Here is a 14,192-nt window from a genome sequence, read left to right on the forward strand (position 1 = left end):
TTTTGCCGTTTATTAACGATCCTAGAGATCGTTTATAATTTTGCATTGCTATCTGTCGCCTGTCGGTTGGTCTCTCCGTCTGTTCCTTTGTCTGTCTGTCCATCTATCTGTCCGTGTGAACGATAACTTTGTTTAGAAATGTTCGATCGCTTTTACATCTCCGTTAGTAATGAACTGAATTGCATGAAATTCAATATGGGCATAGCTTTAGCCATATAATACGCAATGCCAAAAGTTGAATCGAATCGATTCAAAATTCACAGTGCCCTTTTCGCATCTCGCCCATTTATAAGCCGAATTGCAAACTTTTTTACTTATAAAAGTATTTGAATGAAATTTGATACATAGGCACTTGGAATAAAGGAAAATCAAACGCCAATTTAAAAATTTGGTTTTGCGCATGCGCAGTGCCAACTTTTTTATTTATGGAAGAATTTAAACGAAATTTGATACATAGGCACTTGGGATAAAGGTAAATCAAACGCCAATTTCAAAATTTGGTTTTGCGCATGCGCAGTGCCAACTTTTTTATTTATGGAAGAATTTAAACGAAATTTGATACATAAGCACTTCGAATAAAGGAAAATCAAACGCCAAATTCAAAATTTGGTTTTGCGCATGCGCAGTGCCAACTTTTTTATTTATGGAAGAATTTAAACGAAATTTGATACATAGGCACTTGGGATAAAGGAAAATCAAACGCCAATTTCAAATTTTGGTTTTGCGCATGCGCAGTGCCAACTTTTTTATTTATGGAAGAATTTAAACGAAATTTGATACATAGGCACTTGGGATAAAGGAAAATTAAACGCCAGTTTCAAAATTTGGCTTTGCGCATGCGCAGTGCCAACTTTTTTATTTATGGAAGAATTTAAATGAAATGTGATACATAGGCACTTAGAATAAAGGAAAATCTAGCGCTAGTTTCAAAATTTTATTTTGCGAATGCGCAGTGCCAACTTTTTTATCTATGGAACTATTTAAGTGAAATTTGATACTTAGGCGCTTGGAACAAAGGAAAATCTAACATTAGTTTTAAAATTTAGGTATGCGCATGTGCAGTTCCAACTTTCTTATTTAGAAAAGCATTGAAATGAAATTCTTCGCATAAACTGAAATTGAAGTAGCACGTCAACAATGGATTGCCCATGTGCAACGCTATCTTTTCATTTTTACGATTTTAACAGAAGTTGCATCTTACAAATGGGAAATGAATGCAAGTGGAAATGCGCTTTATGTAAATCGTTTACGATTACTTTTTAACTTGTTTACTGTTGCATCCTACAGTTTTTAGTTTTAAAACAGTTTCTTCTGCAATTACTTTCATGTTTACTTTTGGTTTCGGTCTTTCTACTTCCTTGAGTGAAATTGAGAGGATCCATGTTGGGGAAAGCTTTCTGCGACACTAGGTTTGTGTCCTGGCAACATAAAGAAACCCTTGTTTCCTTCTTTGCAAATACATTCGATTACTACGCCTACACAAATACCAATCGCAACACAAGAATCTATCTTGCTACAGGATTTCTTGCGTGTTTTCTTGTTGACATATGCATATATACGTTGGCCTGTCTTGCAATACTTGCCTTAGTCTTGTTTTACTTTCGCATACATTAATCATATAGGTAATGAAAATGTAAGGGTACAATAAACGCGATTTTTCCTTTTTTAAAGATCCTCCAAACGATTTTGTTACCCTAATCCCACATCGAGATGATATTAATCATGCGAAATGCAAACGATTTACGCAAACAAATAGAAAAAGTTTGTAACCGGAATCTTGGGAAAAAATGAGTTCCTATTTCGGATCTAGACAATCGTGTGATTTCTTGTATTTTCCAGCAGCGGATGTAAACGATGACTAAGTGCGAAGGTGTAGAATTTGTTATATAGGATGAAAAAGTCTCGATTCGTAGGCATCCGAAAACAATCACGCCAGTCCGTAATTAGTGTTTGTTAGTGATGGTCGGTGACGATTGACTCAAAATGGAGCGCCAGCTCTTGATGGTACGTACAGCATAGGCCATAGGCCTTTTGGTAAAATACATTTCCGGAGGCACCAGTAGATCATTGCTTATAAATAGTCGATTACCTTCTACGGGTATAATTAGCATTGTTTGAATTTGAAATATGTGTTTGTTTACATTTACGTAATGTTCTACATTTTATTCAGTTTTTAAGCGCATTTTGTTCTACTAATCCAAGGCTGATACTTGAACTGTCATTTTTCGAAAAACCTCAGCCGATTAATTAGCGACGCCGTCACCTTTTACGCCAAATTATTACCAACACAATAGCTGACCATAAACTTAAAAATGTCAAGATCACTTTAGCGGTTCAAAGGTCGCGTTGTAGTCGACTTTTGTCTACCTGTAACCTTAAATTAATTAGTGTCGCCTTGCAGCGGCCAAGGGACCGAAACGGAGTGCGGAAATTGAATTATTTATAATCCCTGCTTTGGTCCGACGACTTTCTCTTCATGGCGAAGAAAACGCGAAACTGATGGATTTATCACGATACAACCTGAGCGACACCGCATGAATATATTGACAGGTCTGTGTTGCAAATTGGCTTATTTTATTACACGTTTGGAATACATATTAATGTATAACATTATTCATAACAACTGGTCATTAGCAGTTTAATTGCCAATCAACTGTAAGGTCTAATTTTGGCCCGAAACCTTTTCACTGAAAAACTTTGCACGCTAAGCCCGTCATTTAAATCTTCCTCCACGGTCCGATGATCTTCTCTTATACGAATGAAGTTTTGCCACTGTCCTTCCAGCCATACTGCTATGGGTGCAGAAGAACGAAGATCTGTTGGTCTAGCACCGTGTTGTTTCTTCATCCATTCTGCTAGTGGATCATTGCAATCAATCTTCAATATTACCATGCGTTTTGAATTACCAGTTTGATCATTTTGCATACATGTCGGACTCCCATAGTTGTTCTATCGACAGCAGATAATCTAAAGCCTAACTAAACCGAAAGTTGCAAATAAATACAGTCTTTGCTATTATTAAATTGGCATTTAAGAGAACTATGCATCTCATCCAAGACTTCATATTCTGCATGGGCGTTGTCGACTGATCTTAATTGAATGAGAGCACACCTTTCTAGTGTATCTACGTTTCTGATTCTAGCGGCTTATTATTTCTGTGCATAATCAAATCTAAATTGCGCACGTCAATTAGTGCGTTTTTTTAAATTTTTTTATTTGTATAAAGTAGTGGTCGATTAATTTTAGGATTTAAGTAATTTTAATATTCCTAAAGGAATCGGCCCGTGACAATTATTTGCATGAAGCAGATTTCGTATTGTACTTGTTGATAAGAATCGAACCCCAACAAAGGATTTTGGTTATTTTGCTTCATTGATTGGGAATTTTGCATTTAATTTCAGTGATACCATTCTTTTGTTTGGATTAAAATTTTGTTTAGTATTCAGAGGTGTCTGTATATTTGGAACAGGAGAATGCAGTAGTAATTTATTCCGTGGTAAAGATGAATTTTATATACCTAAGGGTGAAATTTAGCATTGACACGGGTTCACGAGATAGGTATTGCATTTTTTAATTTCTTTTTATAAGCCAAACCGATATTTTAATCAACTAACTTGGAAAGGCACATGGAATTTGATCGCTTTCAGTCAAACCAGCGCATTAGATTTTGAATCTCAGTTTTTCAGGGGAGATAAAGGGCCAAACTTCCGCAAGGTAACGGATGTAACAACATTGAGCTAGCCGTGGTTCAAATAAAGATTAATTCTCATTAACGTATCACCGGGGGATCTGTGGGTCACGTTTAACGGAAATCAGATGACCCTTTCTCTACAATGGGGATATGGAATACTCCCCATTAAACGGAAATCGAATCAGCCTTTATCTAAAATCATTCAATCTTACACACGGTTATCTCGTACACTCGGACCTTTTAAGTTTAGGACGTGGGACACAATTTGAAAGGATATTTTATAGCCTTGTTATTCAAATTTCCACGCAAAAGTGAGACGCAGACGAGTTCGGCACAAACCTAGGAATAGTAATGGTTTGATGGAGTAAGTCAGACCTTTAATCGGCCTAGGATTGTGCCGAACTCATCATCAGCGCGCTCGGCTCATTCGGTATTCAACGTGATAGTTTTAAAACATAGGCAGAGTAAAGGTCTGATTTACCCCTTCAGACCTTTTACTCTGCCTATGTTTTAAAACTATCACTTTTGCGGGCTAAATCAGACCTTTACTCTGTCTAGATTTAAAAACTGTCATTTTTACATACGTTCAGCGCCTTCGGGATTAAAATAGTAGTGTCATTACGTTTCCCACGCAAAAGTGATAGTTTTGAAACCAGCTTTGGCTTGCTCGGCACAAACCTAGGCAGTGTAAAGGTCTTATGGGGTAATTCAGAGCTCTACTCTGCCTAGGTGTGTTTGTTGGTTTCCAAACTGCAACTTTTGCCTATGTTCAGATCATTGGGGGTTAAAATAGCTGTGTTATTACATTTCCACGCAAAAGTGATAGTTTATAACCAGTGCCGAGCGAGTCTAATGGTGTAATCAGACCTTTATTCTGCCTAGGTTTGAAAACTGTCAGTTTTGCATACGTTCAGCCCATTCGAGATTAAAATAGCTGTGTTATTACATTTCCCACGTAAAAGTGATAGTTTTAAAACATAGGCAGAGTAAAGGTCTGAAGGGGTGTCAGACTTTTACTCTGCCTAGGTTTCACAATTTCCACTTTTGCATACGTTCGGCTCATTCGAGTCGCAGGCGAGTTCGGTCCAAAAGGCAGAGTAAAGGTGTGATTGGGGTAAATCAGACCTTTACTCTGCCTAGGCTTCAAAACTGTCACTTTTGCATATGTTCAGCTCATTCGGGATCAAAATAGATGTTTAGTTATTTATTACATTTCCACGCATAAGTGATAGTTACAAATCCAGACAGAGGAAAGGTCTGATGAGGTATTCCAGACCTCTACTCTGCCTAGGTTTGTATAAAACTGAGTTTTGTGCGTAAGAAAAGGCAAAAACGAAAGAAATATATTACGCACACAACAGGCGCCAGGAACAACTCTTCTTTGGACCAAAAAAAAACGGCATAACAACAGAATTCAAGAGAAATACACATATCAGTACCGACTGAGTCAACTTCAGCAGATGTGTCTTAGGTTCCGGAACTTACCTAAATTAAACAATTTAAAAGCGGTAAAATTAAAACGAAAACTACGCTACAAACAATTTTATAGGAAAAACAAACACTGAAATACAAATTCAAACGAAACAAACCTTCAGATTTACTTAATAAATTGAAATATTCTCATATACAGGGTGTCCCGTCATTATTTTTGGTTTTTAGACCGATGGAAAAATAGTTGCCCAATATTCTCTAAGGATAAAAAAGACTTTCGAACGCCCTATTAAATCTGGTAACATTGAACTTACTTGAATTGTTATAGATAATTTCCATATATGTACCACTTAAAAATCTTCCTGAAGGTCTTTAAAATTTCTGATACGTACTCCAGAAAAGTTGATGAAAAATCTCTGAAAGAGATTCTTTAAATAATCAATTTTTCATCGTTTTATAAACATTTTGAAAACCTTTGAAAAAAAGGGCTTACAGTTTTAAATCTTTAAAATGTGTATAAAAATCTGCTCCTGAATAATGTTAGAATTGCTATAATTAAGATCTTTTTGTTGTATAAGCTGTACACTAAGAAACCTTTTATATTTTAATCTGGCTAAGAACAACAGCCAAACGGAATATTCGCATAAATTGATTTAATGAAATAATTGACTTTCAAATAAAGTAAATAGGTGCACATTGCGATTGATGTGTCATATGTAGGTGAATAACTTTCTCCATGCCCACCAATCTTCTGGATTTGATTGAACTGGGAGTGTCCTCTTCTCCTTTATTTTTCGATTTTGATTTCATAACATTGATTTTACCGGGATGTAGATTATAGTTGTAGCGACGTGTAACTGGTCCAGATCTTGGTTTTTGAACGATCTTGTCGCTGCGGGGGGTAGAAAAAACATTTCTTCATTCAAATTAGTTTGCGGCGTATTACGTTGCAAACGCGTGTTCCAACATCCTGCTCTAATTCCCACACTTTGTGATTATAACGAGCTGAAAAGTTTTTCAATAGCATCCAAAAAAAAACAAATCGGTATAAATGGAAATTAAGTTACTGTATTTGAAATTGCCATTTATCATTATTAATGTCCATTTGATTAGGTTAACTCTAAAAAAAGGTTTAATTATAGCAGCGAATGGGGCACCTACGTATTATTATGTAAAGCATGTAGTGACCGGAAGCGTTACCCGGAACCTATAGGTTTGGGCGTGTCAAGGTTTCGATCGTTAACAATAAAACGTAAACATATTGTCAATTTGGTGCACGAGTACGTCACTAGACTGGGGTTGCGCAAGGGTCAGTCTTCGGGCCCAATCTATTCCGTCAAAGGGCATTTCAAACCGTGAGAATGATAGATCAAGATAGCGCACGTACGTAATGTAAAAAGGAGTGGAAGCTGTACGTTAATATTTAGAGTAGATGATGCTCTTCACTTTCATGCTGTTATTGCGTGCGTAAAAAGACCTTGAAACCATTTCATTTCTGTACCAGGCACTTCTCACTATTGCCATTCTTGTTACAGATTCTCTGGACGGCATTATCGGTGGCCTTAGGTTTAGAACTACGTGGAGAATACATCCGAGGAGTGCCATGCATAAAGAAACACGAGCAGTTGTTCTGTCCGACGGCCGGAAGTTCCTATCCATTGTAAACATGCGGGATCCTAACTTTCCCCGTACTGACCGCTGCATTTTTCAGGGGACGAATCGAGCTATTTATAGACGAAAATAAAGCGCTAATGCGACGCATGTACGGCGATTTCACGCTAAGTCCAGAATTCGAAGGTCCCGGCCCCGGTGGAGGTAGAAAGGCGAAAAGGTCTGCTAAACCCGGCGTGCCCGATTTGCATTCGACCCCCGGAGTCGATCCCGCTAAGGACGGGGACAGTGTCCACTTCCAAAATCTAGCGCGAGCTACTAGGCAAAATTTTAGAAATAACCAAAGTTCAGAGAATGGAAGGTGAGTTGGGTCCCCCTTCGAGCGCTTGGCGAACATTAATTTTGTTGCAGAATGGATGCCTGTGAGAGCAAGGTCGAGATCGTGACCCCGTACTGGGCATCGAATTCTGCCGGAAAAATTCGTGCAATCGTCAACACCCAGCACTTTGAACAGGCCATCCATCAAGAGGTTTGTTCGTAAGTCGCTACCCCGTTAGGTATGCAAATTTGCGTTTCTAATTGGTCGTTTTGCAGAAAAGTGAGAACGAAGAGGTGCACGAACGACTGTGGATGCGAGCAAAAGTATAAATGGCACCGACTATTAGCGTACGATCCAGATAACGACTGCAAGGGCATCTTTATGGATTGGTTCCTATTTCCATCGTGTTGCGTTTGCCGATGTAGTCCACTGTAACAGAAATGTGGTGCTGTATGTGATCTTATCATCAATAAGTTACCAAAACTGGAACTGTGCCAAAACTTATTCTCATTTCCATATACCTACTCATTGTTAATCATTAAGTTTTCTTTCGTATCTTCTAGAGCTGACGCCGCCCTTTAATTGTGCTATGTTACCCTCAGATTAGAGTTGATTATGACTGACGAGGAAAATTATGTAAAGTATTCTTATTAAAATATGTTTTTTTTTTTTATTTAGGAATGTGTGTATATTATAGGTTCATGTAATTTATCTGCCATTACTTGTACGTAATTTGGTAGTTTTGCAATAAAATCAATTTAATATATTACTTTTGATGTAAGGTGTGGACAGTTAAGACCAATTCTTAGTGAGAATCCGGTAATTTTTCACCTCGAACAAAAATATCTGTTCGACTCCAGGTCTGCTCCTGTGTAAAATTACACCCTTACCGTTTACGTGCGATGAGGACGCCTGGATGTTGATATTCCAGACAATGGTCTGCTTGACCTGGCCTTAGGGTCGCATTGTGGTGTTTTACAGTACTATGTCTTGAAGGAGTTATTTGTGCCTGACGTTCAACGAATTCATTTTTTTTTAAAGAATAATAGTACCCATGTATGCCAGTTTCCGGCTTTTGACTAATAGTTTTTACCCAAAATCGTCATGAAACCATGAAACCTTCATTTTCATGCCTACATTATGTGAGGAAAATTTAGTTTCCATGACAGCGGCAGGTCAGATTACTTTTCCTGCCACCTGTCACTTTACCGGCCGCACCTGTCACATTTCTAAATGTCTATAATGACTCAAAAGTTCTACAGGGTGTAAACGGAACAAGGGAACGCGATTTTTTCGGAAAATTGTTAGTGTCTTTCTAGTAAGCTACATAAATTAAATAATTAATGTAAATCAGAAAAACAATATTTTAATTTTCGGAGATATACATATTTTTGTCTTTTTTTAAATAGTACACCCTGTATATTTTCATACTATTTGGTAGGAAAAAATTTTTGCTTTAAAAAAGTTTCATAAGTTATACCTTCTTAAAATAAGTTTACTGCAAATTAAAGCTGGCTATGAAAACAAAATTTAATATTTGTATTAGTTTATTATTGTAACTTTGTGAAAAAGTATATTGAATTGATAACTTAGATTAGTATTTGTTGTAAAAACAAGGTTTTAAAAAAGCATTAAAAGCTTACAAAAACTTACACAAAATCCATAGTCTCCATCCTGGCGATTTTGCAAGAAGAGTTCACTTTTGCAATAATTTAATTCAGGAATATCGCACAAATCCACATTTTCTAAATAAAATTTTATGGACAGATGAAAGTCATTTATTTCTAATTTTCAAGTACGTTTTTCAACTAATGTGTGGCGTGGAATTGTTAATAACATTCTTCTGAGTCCATATTTTTATGAGAACTTCCCAAAGGTATTTGATTGATGAAAGTGAACTAAGGAATCTTGATGATATACCGTTAGCAGATCGGCGCGAAATTATATTTCAACAAGATGGTGCACCTGCGCACAAGTCAATAGATGTAACCAAGGCCGTAGCCAGGGGGGGGGGGATCACAGGGGATCAAACCCCACCCGAAATATCGACGTTGCCCGTAGTCTAGAGTCGAGTAGATAAGCCGATAAGCGGATAACTAGGCGATTAAATTTAGTATTATAATAAAATATTCTTTAACCCCCCCCCCCAAATTTTTTTTCTAGCTACGGCCTTGGATGTAACAAACTATTTAAATCAAGAATTTCCAAATGTGTGGATTGGAACGAGAGGACCTATAATGTCGCCTGCAAAATGCAAGGTCTTCCTATCTATCGCCTTTAGATTTCTTTCGGTGGGGTGCCATCAAAAACAAAGTTTATGTTACGCACACTACTACACTTGAAAAATTAAAACATAGAATAAGACAAACTGTGAACGAGGTAAATAACAAAATTAATAATACTGTAAATCAACATTTGTTAAAAAGGCTCAAGTTTTGTGTACGAGAACACGGTGAAAATTTTTAACAATTTTTTTATAGTGTTATCAATTACATTTGTAAATTAAAATGTTACATAACTCAATAATGTTGTTTTCATATCAAGCTTTAATTTCGAGTAAAACTATTTTAATATTTTCTTTAATATCTCGAATTCTATTAAGTTTAGAATGTATAATGTGTATGTTGGACTGTTGAAAGGAATGAAGCTATCAAAAGGCTCCAACCAATTTAAAAGAAGATTCCGAAGAAGCATAGGAACTCGACGCATTCGAGAAAGTTTGAAAAAGGATCCTCTGGAAAAAAAGATCCAAAAGCATTGAATAAAAAATTGATGATATTAACACTATTAATGATGACTAGGCTGTCGAAGAATTGAAGAAATCGTAGCATGTAAAGAACTTGAGTCGTTAGTAGGTCGGTGGCCCTACTTGAAACTCCCAGGTGACCCTTTCATTGCTCTAGCCATGTTATATCATAAAGAACTTCCTGGATCAAAAGACCTCTCAAAGATTAACCGAAACTAAAGGTTTTTGAGTTATTTTCTCTTCAAAATTTCGTTACTGAAAAATAAATAATTGCCCGACATCAATGCAAGAATTGCTTTTTGCAACAATTTTCATTATTATGCTCATTTGTAGGTATAATAACAGATCTTGAAATTGAAGCTCATTTTTTATTGGACTATGCACAAATTTGGAAACCAGCAAGATTTAAATAAAAATCACGCCATTTGCAATTTCCTCTATTTAATTTAATAAAACGTTTTTATTTTCTCGACGTCATCGTGACCAAGATAAAGAATGCGAATGTTCAGTATAAAAGTCGTCTGGAACATTAGATAAGCCCGCTAGGTAAGTACGTCAGAAGTGGACAGCTGTACCTGTTATCTTCGGCGACGAAGTTGCAATAGGTTTAAATATGATCAGTTTAAATGCAGCTGTAGAAGTAATAGTGTGTGTCGTATTCAGTTTGTGATTTTATCCCAAAACGAAGAAGAAGCAGAGGTAGGTAATTTTCTTGTTACTCACATAATATGGTAACCCTTACGGCTTACACCATTGAATATCGTTAATTCAATGCATAGACCCAAAGTACGACAACTACTAATTAAAACGTTCGTTAGATACAGAATAATTCGATTTATTTCCGTATAAATTTGACAATTTTCGGCCTTTTTCAATACACAAATTGTTGGAAATCATATTTGCCAGTCTTAACACCTATTTATTACTCTTATTGTTAATTCCTTTGTACAAAATTGATGATCGGGTTCGTGAAATGAAATATTATATTTGCCCAAAGTTTAGTTTTATTGTGTAACTAACAGAACATTTCCTTTTCAAGTTTAAAATATTAATCAAGGACATAGTCATTAGGATAAGCAGGCTTTTAACAAATCTCTTAGGTCGGAATGGAGAAATACTAGGGGAAAGGTCTATCGGGAGAGGTATTCGGGACACTCCCGAGTCAAGAGTTCAAATTTTGGGTAAACCTAGACAATAATAGTATAAAGCTAATTTTTGGTACACATCATAATTGAGGGCTAAATAGTTATATACCTATTAACGGTCGTGGAAAGTCCTCATTCCGCAACCACCTTTTTTGGCCCCCCAAACCCTCTGTCCTTAATATTTTGGTGATTTTTTGGAACTTAACGGAAAACTGAAGCTGATAAAATTCCCCTTCTAATGACGTATTGCGAGCCCACATAGTACCACGTGGTACACACCAGTGGCGTATCTTTTGTGCCCCAAATTTAATTGAAATTTCTTGAAGGACACGTCGAATTTACTGATTTATTTACCAAGAACTATAAGCTTGGCGAAAAATATCGTTACAAATTTTTTTTGGTAGGTGATAAACTTGCAAATCTATTGATGTATAGAACGACTCCCCATAACCAGAGACCAGAAACCTGGTAATTTATTTTTATTTAGTTGCAAAACAACATCTTCAACCTCTTCCTCAAGAGTAGAATGTCCTAGGAGGAACCCATAATATTGTGCGAAATTAAAAAGATGGTTTATTATAAGACCAAAACGCTTCTAAACAATATTCTGTATTATGCTTTTACAATTTAAAAGTGCAGTATCTATAAAGAGCAATTGTTTTAAACGTGTTAGTCTTAAAATAACCTCCATTTTAATTACCCTGAATACTAAGTTTTTCCTAGAACACTTCCTGTACTGAAGTAAATATTCGCATTATTAGTGTAGGTGTATATTTCAAATGAATGTGGTTTTTAGCTAGACATACAGACAACAAAACTACATGGCATTTGAACAGATTTAAACAATTAAATATATGTAGACAATCAAAGGTGAAACTTACTGATAAAAGATTTATTTTGGAGCTCGTCCATTGATTTTTCCTCATGGCTGTACAAACCAGTTGTAGAGTATGCTAAAAAATAAGAACTATATCAAAAACAGTTTTAACGGGATGTGTGTATAGGTACCAGCTGACAACTTACACAGTGCCTCAAAAGGATTCCAATGCAAAAACTTTATGAACAATTAATTGGTTCCCCAAATTATTTTGTGCAATATTAGTATTCTCTTAATTTTCCATTTTTGCTCTTGGACTGGAATAAAATTGAAAACTCACACCTTTGATTGGTGGACAACAATTTTCTGTAAATTAAAACTATTACAGTTATTGCTTTAAAGTAATTAGCTGTTCAGAATTTTGCATTGAAATCAGTACGATGGGTTGTCTAAGTCATCAACTGATATCCAGTATACGCATAAAGGCATTTTGAAATTGTGACTCACCATATAACAAAAAAAATTATTATTGAATGCTTCTTTCTCTTCATGGACCATGCTCCATTCTGTTGAAACCAGTCTTTTGATTGAGAAGTGTGATCGAAAAAGTACGAATTGTTTTGGATTCTACGCACCAAAATTAATAAGAAAAAGTATTTTCCCGAGAAATTTTGGTGCAGTCGATTTTTGGTAAAAAAGGAAGGTTATACACTGCCTTTTTCTGAGCCCCGAAAAAAAAAATTGTCTCAGATCGACCCGGAAAAAAATTTTCTTATAGAATGTGGCCTGTAGAATCCATAATTTCAAACAGTTCCAAGATTGGGCTACTAGTTTAAAAGTTACAGCCCTTTGAATTTTTTTTCGAAATTGGTTTCTAGTCTATAACTTTTGATTGAGAAGTCTGATCGAAAAAGTACGAATTGTTTTGGATTCTACGCACCCAAATTAATAAGAAAAAGTGTTTTCCCGAGAAAATTTGGTGTAGTCGATTTTTGGTAAAAAAGGAAGGTTATACACTGCCTTTTTTTGAGGCCCGCAAAAAAAATTGTCTCAGCTCGACCCGGAAAAAGAATTTTCTTATAGAATGTGGCCTGTAGGATCCATAATTTCAAACAGTTCCAAGATTGGGCTACTAGTTCAAAAGTTACAGCCCTTTGAATTTTTTTTCGAAATTGGTTTCTAGTCTATAACTTTTGATTGGGAAGTCTGATCGAAAAAGTACGAATTGTTTTGGATTCTACGCACCATAATTAATAAGAAAAAGTGTTTTCCCGAAAAATTTTGGTGCAGTCGATTTTTGGTAAAAAAGGAAGGTTATACACTGCCTTTTTTTGAACCCCGAAAAAAAAATGAAGTAACTGAACTAATATTAGACACATTAATACTCTTTACCAAATTAAATTGTTGAACGCTCGGTTGGACGTTATTAATTCGAAATTTTAGAACGAAAAATATCTTTATTCTTAGAGCGCAATTGAAGGGTTGCTTATGGATCATTTGTACATAATCGATTAACGAAATACAAATATTTGATGTTCTATAATAATTACAACCCTCGCAATCGAGGATTACTATGCATACAATTCTGAATTTTCTAATAAAATTCGTAATTTTAAAAAGAAAAGGGACATTAACGTTAGAGCGCAGTTGGAGGGTTGGTTATGGGTCATTTATACATAATTGACTAGGGAAATACAAATATTTGATGTTCTACAAAAATTACAACCCCCGCAATCGAGGAATACTATACATATAATTCTGAATTTTCTTATAAAATTCGTAATTTTAAAGGGAAAAGGGACTTTATCCTTAGATCGCAATTGGAGGGTTTCTCAGGAATCATTTATATATAATCGATTAGCGAAATACAAATATTTGATGTACATCAAAAATTACAACCCCCGCAATCGAGGAATACTATACATATAAGTGAATTTCCTTATAAAATTCGTAATTTTAAAACGAAAAGGAACTTTATCCTTAGATCGCAATTGGAGGGTTGTTTATGGACCACTTATACATAATCCATTAACGAAACAGACATATTTGATTTTCTACAAAAACTACAACCCCCGAAATCGAGGATTACTATACATATAAGTCTGGATTTTCTTATAAAATTCGTAATTTTAAAGGGAAAAGGAACTTTATCCTTAGATCGCAATTGGAGGGTTGTTTATGGACCACTTATACATAATCCATTAACGAAACAGACATATTTGATTTTCTACAAAAACTACAACCCCCGAAATCGAGGATTACTATACATATAAGTCTGGATTTTCTTATAAAATTCGTAATTTTAAAGGGAAAAGGAACTTTATCCTTAGATCGCAATTGGAGGGTTGTTTATGGACCACTTATACATAATCCATTAACGAAACAGACATATTTGATTTTCTACAAAAACTACAACCCCCGAAATCGAGGAT

At 35.6% G+C, this 14,192-nt stretch overlaps 1 protein-coding gene across 1 annotated transcript; it reads left to right on the forward strand.

Annotated features, from left to right (window-relative positions):
- Window positions 1-1,899: 1,899 nt before the first annotated feature.
- Window positions 1,900-7,818, forward strand: LOC116182923 (protein spaetzle 3-like). Its single transcript, XM_031503485.1, has 5 exons — window positions 1,900-2,004; window positions 6,658-6,782; window positions 6,834-7,094; window positions 7,145-7,270; window positions 7,328-7,818. The coding sequence occupies exons 1-5, from the start codon at window positions 1,984-1,986 to the stop codon at window positions 7,485-7,487; spliced, it is 693 nt and encodes a 230-aa protein (XP_031359345.1). The 5' UTR covers window positions 1,900-1,983; the 3' UTR covers window positions 7,488-7,818.
- Window positions 7,819-14,192: the final 6,374 nt, after the last annotated feature.

Source organism: Photinus pyralis, unplaced genomic scaffold (genome assembly GCF_008802855.1).
Source record: "Photinus pyralis isolate 1611_PpyrPB1 unplaced genomic scaffold, Ppyr1.3 Ppyr1.4_unclustered_Scaffold8078, whole genome shotgun sequence".
Taxonomy (NCBI): Eukaryota; Metazoa; Arthropoda; class Insecta; order Coleoptera; family Lampyridae; genus Photinus; species Photinus pyralis.

Coding starts and splice junctions, on each gene's coding strand:
- LOC116182923 (XM_031503485.1), top strand. CDS start 1,984: ATGGAGCGCCAGCTCTTGATG. Junction 7,095..7,144: donor CAAAGTTCAGAGAATGGAAG/GTGAGTTGGGTC, acceptor ATTTTGTTGCAG/AATGGATGCCTGTGAGAGCA. Junction 7,271..7,327: donor ATCCATCAAGAGGTTTGTTC/GTAAGTCGCTAC, acceptor GTCGTTTTGCAG/AAAAGTGAGAACGAAGAGGT.